The sequence below is a fragment of the Mytilus californianus genome, unplaced genomic scaffold, assembly GCF_021869535.1.
Source record: "Mytilus californianus isolate M0D057914Y unplaced genomic scaffold, xbMytCali1.0.p SCAF_6, whole genome shotgun sequence".
NCBI lineage: Eukaryota > Metazoa > Mollusca > Bivalvia > Mytilida > Mytilidae > Mytilus > Mytilus californianus.
The window spans coordinates 40,838,521-40,849,021 of NW_026262712.1; the positions used below are offsets into that span (position 1 = coordinate 40,838,521).

Here is a 10,501-nt window from a genome sequence, read left to right on the forward strand (position 1 = left end):
TTCAAACAATACCAGTTGAATTACTTTATTAATACATAGACATTGCAAAACATTTTCAATCAACATCTTGTATTTATGCAATATATATATATGTATTGATAAAAATAGACATACATGTACATGTTACAATTAAAAATTGCATTATCAATAGCTGGAATGCACACTAATAAATGTAAGACTGATTGAAAAATGAAAACTTAACAAGATATTTATCTATAATAAAGAAAATTTGGAAACAATTTTGCTCAAACTTTTTGAATTTAAAAAGAATAGTTGTATATATTATTTTATCTGTTAATATACATGTACATTTTCATATATATATTTTGTAACTGGCTTTTTCGTTCATGTGGAATAAACAGAAGTCCTTGTTAATGCATCATTAATGAAAATTATTCTGCTCATGTTTGAAAACCATAGACTTGTACATTGTATGACATAAATTATTTTGTAATACATCATTGTGTGAAATAAATTATTTTGAAACACATTTTTATATTCATTACAGACTGTTGAATTTGAAATAAGAAACTTTCTATTATCAAATAACTATATACACAAGTCTTTAAAAGAGTTTTTTAAGACACAAGTTTTGGTTGGAGATTACAAATTGCTGAACAAATGGTAACAATGCTATCGGAATGAGGAACCATACACATACTCATGTTTGAACTAAGAATGTTAAAGTTTTTTAATCTCTGGATTGCTCTCTCAACATGGATTCTGACATGCGCTATTTTACGGGTCTGTTCTACTTCTTTGGCACTTAGTTGTTTTTTTCCTCTTGTGAATGCTGGTATAACTAGTGTTGCACTTTTGTTGGCAAGTTCTTCTGATATCAAAAACCCACGATCAGCCAACACCTGATCTCCATGCTGAATTTTGTCCAAATAACCACTGCGTTGCGTAATAACCTTGTCGGATGTCCTACCACCAAATGCCTTTGATACAAATGAAATAGCTCCTGTTGGTGTTATTGACACTAAAAATTTAATGGTGTTGTTGTGCTTGTAGTTGGACCAGGTCTGAGCTCTAGCAGTTAATTGGCCTGGTCGCTGAATGAAAACTTCAAAACAGTCTATGATACTGGAGCACCTTCGGTAAGATTGTTTAAAAACAGATGGCATATTACTTAATAGATATTCCTTATCAGGCCATTGAATCAGAAAGGACAGTTTGCTGGCTAATTTTGGAAGTCCTAGGTTGAGAATGTCTGATATTGTTGTTTTGGAGACACCGAAGCGATAGGCAAGATCTTCATGTTGAAGGTTGAGTCTCAACTTCATTAATAGGCATAGCAGAACACTCGTTGGTGACATTACTTTACATGATGGCAATATACAGGAACAAAATGACAACAACCACATAAATAGAGCTTTAGAATGTACACCGGTGTAAAACTGTATTTTACGATCACTGGCAGTAACAAGGTTTTCAAAATTTAGCTGACTGATGTTTGCCTTTAAGGTGGTGTTTTCTGTTTGAAGGCGACCTAATTCAGCATACAGTTGTTCATTTTCAATTCTCAATGTGGCAATCTTGTTGATGCAAGCATCGTGTTGGTTGTTGTCTGACTGCACTGAAAATAATGAGAAAATTTATTAATGTGAAAAAAAATGTTTTTATATTATACAATAGCTGTTAAACAGCCTTCAATAAATAAAACTTAGTAAAATGTTTAAGCATCCATTGCCATTACATTTCTTTACATCATTTTATTAAAGAAAAAAGATCCTGCTGTCACTTCAGATATTGATGAAATCTTTGAATCATGATGAGATGCTTAATGTGTATTTACAACATTGTTAATGAATTGTTTTGTTTGTAGATACATGTATCATCTATAGCTAAAGTTAACCTTGACCTCTCCTTGATTAAAGTGATAAGACTAATTAATTATTGTTTTCAAAGATTAATTACATGTTCAATTATTTCTGATTTAAATTTAAAAGAAACTGCTATTCAAACACTCCACTGAAATTAAGTGTTCTATATCTCACTAATTAGGACTTGTTTTGTTAAGTACAATATGAGTAATAGATAATTGAAATGTATAATTCATTGAAGAACCAATGTGTTTAATATTCTCTTAATTCTCAATAAGTAAAATAAACTACTGAACAAATTAGCAACAGTATTCAAAAATTTACATGTTCATTCTAGGAAATAAAAAGGGTCAATATAAGTAAGTTATCTCCTTGACAATCATACCACATCTTCTTTTTATATATATTATTACACTAATGATTTGTGCATATTTAATACCTGATTCAGGTTCTGGGATATTCTCTGCATTACTAAGGTCAAGCAATACTGAAGCCACTTGGACTTTCTCTTTGTCTGCTTGTCTTTGTTCCACTCTTTGAAACCGGGCGTATCGCTGGTCACCACTTGCTTTGTACTTTTGATACCCCATGTCAACTGATGGCACATAGTCTGGGTTGTTCTCGTCATTACTCTTCACACCTGAAATTTACATATGATTTATAATTCAATTTACACCAAGGTTGTTTTGCTATTTTAAAAACATTTGAAAGTTGTACAACTGGTTGACCGAAGAACATGACTTCACTATATGACCGACACAGTCATAGATAAGTATCACATATATGTATCCTAGGCTACATGTATGGGGTACTTGTATGATGTACATTGCATGTCATCATTTGATTGAAGAAAAAAAAACAATTACAGGAAGACACAAAGTTAAAAAATACCAAGGTTAAGTACGGAAATAGCTGAGAATAATATATATAATTTTGAAAATATATTTAAAAAACTTCCTTGACCTTGTCTGATTATCTTACACTAAGTTACAGAAATATGATCCAATGACCACCCCCCTTTTTCATTTATGTGTGTTTAAAAGGATAAACTCCGGTTGACATGCTTTGATAAGTAGAAACATACTTTCGAAAGACAACAAATATTAGAAAAAATATGAATTTGTAGTTAAAATATTGACTTACCAGATATGAAATGTCGAAAACAAACACGGTCATTTTCCCTTGGTTCCCACTGATCTCGTCTGATTGCTGAAATCCAGAGCTTTTTGCGCGACTCTGGCTTCTTTGGAATGCGGTAAAAACTTTTGGGATTGTCCTTGTCAAATCTGTTTGTACACCCGATAACACAACATGAAGCTACCATGGCTAATTAACGGTAAACATCGATTGACTTGCGATTTTCAATCATCCATTTTATGTGCCCACCAGTAAGTCACGTGATCAATCCGTGACGTCACGGCGAACTTCCCTATTAAACTCTGGAATATATGATCAAACTTTTCGGGATTCGGGAAAAAATGCTTCAGCAAACACTCGTGAGGAAAACAAATAAAAAGAATCATTCTGTATCATAATTTTAATTTGTTAAATATTTGCAACTCTTAAAAAATTTCAAAACCAGCTGATTTTTTTTGTATTTCTTCATGTTGAATAACTTAAAAAAAAAATGGGCAGTGTGGCGGATTTACCGGGGGCACAGGGGGCACGTGCCCCCAGTCCAGGTCACCAATACATTTTCTAACATGATTATATTGCTACTGAATCTGCTTATCTAGAGTGGAAATTAATCACAGCTAGATTTGACTTCTTAACTAGCCGTTAATTAACCCCAGCTTCAACATGCGTGATTATGACAAGTTATCGGTGGGTCTGTAAATTTTAACACGTGTGTGTAATGTCTCATTTTAAAAGATTTGATCAAGGAGGTTATATGAGATCTCATATAACCTCCTTGATTTGATGTACATGTTGATTGGAAAAGTACGAATATTTTTATTGGTTTTTAATACAATATCATCCCCTGACCAGGAAAGAAATTACTAACCAAAATATGTGTTTTAAATAAATATGTACAAATAAATATTTAGTGCCAAGAATATAAGTATCGATGTATGGGATATGTCTTCATAAAAAAATTCTCACATTATCATTTTTATAAACTAAATGTCGTATTTTCTTTTCACTCCTATTTTCAAAGGAAACCAATAATTTGTTTAAAAAAAAACTGTCCCCCCCTCTTTCCACAAAAAAAGAATTTGGTTGTCATTGTTTCTAATTAAAACGCAATTGCATTTTAGAAGATAATCTGGAACTAATACGTTTATCTATTAGTTCCAGCATACAGTAATATGACTGTATATTTTTCCTGTTTCAGTTACAATGTACGTATATGTATGAGGCTAGGAAAAGGTTATCATTTATGAGGATATGAATGGGGTCAGAGATATATAATATATGTCTCTGATGGGGTTTAAAGAACAGATACATGTACTCATGGGACCAATAGATATAAATAAATATAGATAACAGAATAAAGAGGTGATTGTTTGTTGCTTAACGTCCAGTGGCAAAAATTACATGTATGCTTAGGACAATTATTATACAGATTAATTGGCAGAAGAATAAAGAAAACTGAAATGGTAAAAAAAATAAAAGATATAGAACTTTAGAAACGACGATCTGACCCCCCCCCCCCCCCCCCCCCCCCCCCCCACCATCACCACAACCATTTTTTATCAAATTCGAATACTGGGAGCTATCTGAAGTCAGTTTATAGGACCTCAGTTTTAATATAGGCGTGGCAATCCATCACTTTTATCCAATCAACTGTCCTTAATAATAAAGATTGGAGTGTAATTGTGTCTGTATCAAGTTAGATAAATATAATCATATTTCTGGACGTACATATGTCGGGGTTAAGGCTATTTTATTCGATAGTAGTAGATGAAAAAAAAAGAATTTTCTGGTTATATCTATTTATAACTGAAAAAGTGGCATTAAATCGTAGAGGCAGTCCCTCTTTATGTGAAGAATAGAACATATTGAGCTTTCTGGATTTTCTTCTGTCCACTAGCAAATGTGGGCCTGCACCACTGAAAATATATACCTTCCGGACTAGCAAACACGGACAACCCAGTTACTAATCTTCCTGCTTCCAACTAAACGTCATGTTCTAGATTGTCGGAATCTTGTTGAGTACAGCCATCCCATAACTCACATGCATATTCCATAATTAATCTTATAAGTGTTCAGTTTATACGATTAAGATAATTTCTAGTCAATACATATTTCAATTCTTTTTAGAAATTTAATCTTGTGCTTGCACAATTTAAAACGTTTTCTATATGTGTATAGAATTTACCATTGGAATCAAAAGTAATCCCTAAGTGTTTATGACAAGAGACAATTCTACTACTTGATTTTGAAGTTCTATTTTAATATCATCTGGGGAAGAATTACAGGAGAATAGCATAGTAATTGTCTTGTTAGGATTAAAATCAATAAGCCAATCTTTAGACCATGCTGAAATTTGTTCTAAATCACTATTAAAGACATCCTCTATTGTGTAAGGACTATAATACTTAAATTAGAAAGGGATGTTTCATCAGCAGACAATCGAGTTAGACTTATCAAATTACCAGCTATCTCATATACATCAATAAGAAATATTACGGAACCTAGTACAGAGCCTTGTGGAACTCCTGCATTAGTATTCTAAAAAGGCGAATATGAACTTGAAACAAAAACGCTTTCTTGTATATTTGAAATATAACTAATTAAGTGATCAAATTACTTTTTAAATACAATTTTTTCAAATACTTTTCCCACTGTTGATAATAATGAGATTGGTCTATAATTTGAAATCAGTGATTTGAAGCACAAATAAATTTTCATACATTGTCAGATCAAAATATCTTTTAAACCCCAGTCCAGAGATACCGTATATATTCGACTGAATATACCAATTCGATAATTTTACATTCGAACTTGTTACGTAATAAGATCTGTGTCCAGGTAAAAAGAACCAGCAGGTGATATATATTCTTAAGTGTTTATCACCTTCCATTATACATCTGACGATGACATTTAGCTTTAGGGCCATTTTGTTTGAAAAATCATTTTAAAGGTAAACTGATAAGCATAACGTCCTCGCAATTTCTTGTTCAGATCCAGGGACACATATGTCAGAATGAATAAGAAAACACTAAATTCTTAAATAATATATTGTAAAATGGACAGCAAGCACATTTTGATAGACTAGTGTATTTATAGATTTTCTTGTGTATTTTCTATGTTCTGGAAACCTCAACATCCCATCAAAAATACTTAAATTAAAGTCTTAAGTTTAATTAAATGTTTTTTTTTTTTTTTTAAATATTATTTGCAAGGCTGCATGAACATTGCACCTATCGTTTTCGTATATTTCTTTTCCGCCATGCATAAGTTTAATGTTTACTGTGACTTCTATAATGCTTAAAAAATGATGCAATTATATTATCAATCTAAAAATATAATTCGTGAACAACAACAAAAATAAATTATATATTAAATGACTCAAGCAATTTAAAATTCTAAAGGATATTGTTACAATATTGCCAAAAACTGAGACTACTATAGATATAAGAAGATGTGGTATGAGTGCCAATGAGACAACTCTCCATCCAAGTCAAAATTTAAAAAAGTAAACCATTATAGGTCAAAGTACGGTCTTCAACACGGAGCCTTGGCTCACACCGAACAGTAAGCTATATAAAGGGTCCAAAAATTACTAGTGTAAAACCATTCAAACGGGAAAACTAACGGTCTAATCTATATAAAAAAAACTGTTATAGTAGTCTCAGCCGAAAACAATGCAAAATTGATAAGCAAGTATGACAAACCAATCAAAAAATTTGTTGTTTGGGATTATTCATGGTTGACTAGTTCTATATTAACCAGTGGCACGTGTCCTAATTATTAAGAAAAGGGACAGAAAAGTATTAAACAGAAATAATCGGTTTTTCAAAACCATATTTTCAAAATTCACTGCATGATTTAAACAGCTTAAAAGTGTTTCATTTATTTTATCTGTGTGCGTATACGAAAAATTGATAGCAAGTTAAACTTCAATGTACATGAATTACGAGTATTATATTTCTTGTGAAATTGATCGATGAGCGGCTTTTTACAAATACCGAAAAAAAGAATACTGCGTAAACGTCAATTAATGGACAAGCAACCCAACGAGAAAAATAAAATTTAAGAGGCATCTATAACTAGTTTTGAGTTGGAGAAATCATTCAATGCCATATGATTCTATTTAGGTTTCTGCGTTTTTCGATTTACGAATAAGTCAATTAGAAAAAAAATAAGTAATTGAAGCCGAAAAAGAAGACACAAAAGATACATGAAATAAAGTAATAACATAAGTTTACAAATACGTACCTATGTGCATTTAATAAAGCAACATTTGAACTTATTATAGAAAAAGGAGAAATTAAATGGAAACATAATGCGCGCTGTTAAATCATGCTTTGCAAGGCTGTTTAGAGATGACTCGTGCACAATCATTTTGAATGGTGAATAAGATCACATACATGCATTAAGCACTCAGAAACTAGCCCGTAAATAGCTAGGAGGAGGGAATCCAGTTATTAATTAAATATCAAAACGGTGTGCAGAAATACCGCATAGGACTTCTTAGTGCACTAAGACTAACGTGTTTGCACTAAGGACACTAAAACGATGTTTTAAGACCACAAAGAACATGGATAAAAGAAGATATGAGTATATAACTCATAAATATAAAGTTTGTAATCCGCGCGTGCCACTGGTACAAATCCAGGATAGTTTAAGAAAGTTTTTAAAAAATTTAAAACTTTTAACCACAGAGTGAAAATAATGTTAGCTGGCAGAAAAACTCCATTTATAAATAAAATACGATTTATTCTACAAAATTTACTTCTGGATACTATTGTGTGATCATAAACAAGCTTCTATCCAAGTTTGGTAGAAAACCGGGATATTTTAAGAAAGTAATTTAAATTTCAAAAACTTTAACCACAGAATGAATGTAATGTTAACTGAGAGAAAAATAGTCCATTTATACATGTAAGTAAAACACAGATAACCAGGATTTTTTTTCCAAACTTTACTTCTGGATACTATCTTATGATCATTAACATTCTTCTGTTGGTAGAAATCCTGGATAGTTTAAGAAAGTAATTAAAATTTCAAAAACTTTAACCACAGAGTGAGTATGTGGATGTCGCTAGCCGACGCCGACGACGGAATGTAGGATCGCTATACGTCTCGCTTTTGCGACAAAAGTCGCAGGCTCGACCAAAATGTAATAAACTGTTATACTTTGAACAGTCATGTGTATCTAATGTGCTGGTAAACAAGTATATACATTCTAAAATATTTTGTAATAAAAAAATACTAGAGAACTATAAAAAAGTGAAGTTTACAAACAACCAAGAGAAATTAAAAGGAAAAAAAATACAAAAATAGTAGAACATACATTATTACATTGAACTAAAAAATATAACAGTCAGAAAAACAAAAGAAATACGACAGTAACAAACAGACGAAAAAAATCAGAGACAATTGAAATATCATAAACATGTTAATTTAAAATACAAGCGGATTCAAAACGGGTCAAGGTTGAACGAACATGAATTGCTATCGATTACACAGGTGACAATCAACAGAGGGTGGCGCGTGTCGATAAAACATTAAATAAATTTATAATTACCGGGTACTAAAGATATGATTATAAAATTTGAAATTATATTCCTTCTATATGCCATGTTTTTTGTGTCAATTCTATCATTCCATCAGGACTGGTCCTTCGTGCAATATTTTGTTCTTAGTGAACAAGTAGAAATACCGCAAAGGGCCTCCTGAGTGCACTAAGAACAACAATTTGCAAATAAGTCTATAACATTTGCGCAATTACATGCTTGTTTTATTGGCGCAAATGAATGCTGCAGTTTTTAAAATAAAGTGATACGAAAAAAGAATTAGCGCAAATTAATTCTTTTTCAGCGAAATTGAATATCGGCCTTCAAAACACCGTGTGTACACTAACAAAACAGTATTCATCTTTTACGCTGTCTAGCCTGAGAATAAAAGTTTTGGCAATTTGTGTAGGATTTTAATTTTAGAATGTAATGAACAAGTAAGAAGGTCTAGAAAAACCTTAAGTGATTTGGAAAATGAGCTATGCACGATAAAAGGAAATAGTTTGGTGCGTCGATATGAAATTTCATAGAGGCATGTGATATTTGTAAAACTTTAAGTCTTTCAATAACAACCATTTGTGGAAGTGGTTATTTCAATCCTTCAAATATGCGTAAAATAATTAAAATTTATATTATTTAGTCTCTTTCATATATACAACTGCAGTATGTTTATAAATACTGTAGATTTGTATTTGATCATCGATTGCATGCATAACGTCCAGTGACAAATATTTCATGTATTCGTACACAGAACAAATCAATAACTTTTAGAATACAATTGATTGGTTATTTAAGGTAAATGATTTGCGTTAAAATTGGTGAAACTTGGCCAGGAGCTTACCTCTAAAATAAAGAAATATAAAAAACGGTAGAGTTATTTTTTTAATTCTGTATTTTACTCATACATGGACTTAAGCACTGTTTACAGTCAAAATAACAGTTTTAACACCGACAGCAGGAATCACAAGCGACGCTGGTTCCATAGAAGTCTTTAAGGAATTTTTATATATCCCTGGCAATTTTCGGTTTATATCAGACTGTGATATTGAGGGGAACAAATACCATGGATGTCTTGTCTTTTCTTTAAATACATTTAAATATAAAACGTGTATCTCATATAAAGCCTCATTTATAGAACATTATATATAATTTATTGTTTCAAGGAAATATTTGGTGGAGGAGAGAGAGAGACTTATTGCGCGGTATTTCAAATTGGTCTCATGTTATTCATGTCAAAATGTGGTGTAAGGAAATGTTTCCCCTTCGTTTTATATAGCAGGGTATTCTATAATGATATTAGTTGCAGATTTGTTTTCTATCGGTAAGATATGGTTTACAGTTCGAAATCTACGTTAAGTTATAGTACATTTAAAGTAAGTTTATTGCATTGCTAAACGTTTCTCAATCAAGATAAAACGTTTACAACCAATACTATTTTTACGACTAAATATGTTTTATGTAAATAAATAGTTCACGTTTCAATTAACTAAGGTATTGTATAGGTTAGTTTTTTTTTTAACATTTTATAAGATCGAATTTGAAATGATTCAAAATTACAAAAAGACATCAAGAACTACGCAGTTAGTATGAAACAAAATATATAATAAATAAGATAACTTATTTGCTTTAATTAACAAGTGAAATGTTTCCAATCCAATCTTTCCAATCTAATATAGTCCAAAGGGTGACAAAAGGATATAAATATGGTCACTAAAGGTTTTCTTACGGCTGGCAGTAAAAAAAAACTTGCCAAAGTGGGGGCATCCGTTTGGTTGTTTGGGATATGCACGTACGCAATCAACTTTCAATCAATCCAAACTAATAATTGTTTTTTTTTTATCCCAAATCTTTTTATATTAATTTATTTTAACTCAAAATATTAATTGAAATAACTTTCTGAAATAAAACCCTAACATTTACCATACGATGAACGAACGATGAACGAACGCTGACCGAACGTTGTACGGACGCTATACGAATGATGTACGA

The 10,501-nt window shown here is 31.5% G+C and overlaps 1 protein-coding gene across 1 annotated transcript; it reads right to left on the bottom strand.

Moving 5' to 3' along the window:
* Positions 1–9: 9 nt before the first annotated feature.
* LOC127704478 (uncharacterized) lies at positions 10–3,254 on the bottom strand. Its single transcript, XM_052208583.1, has 3 exons — positions 2,970–3,254; positions 2,266–2,466; positions 10–1,579 (listed from the first exon to the last, which is right to left on the bottom strand). Exons 1-3 carry the CDS (start codon positions 3,148–3,150, stop codon positions 579–581), a joined length of 1,383 nt encoding a protein of 460 aa, XP_052064543.1. The 5' UTR covers positions 3,151–3,254; the 3' UTR covers positions 10–578.
* Positions 3,255–10,501: the final 7,247 nt, after the last annotated feature.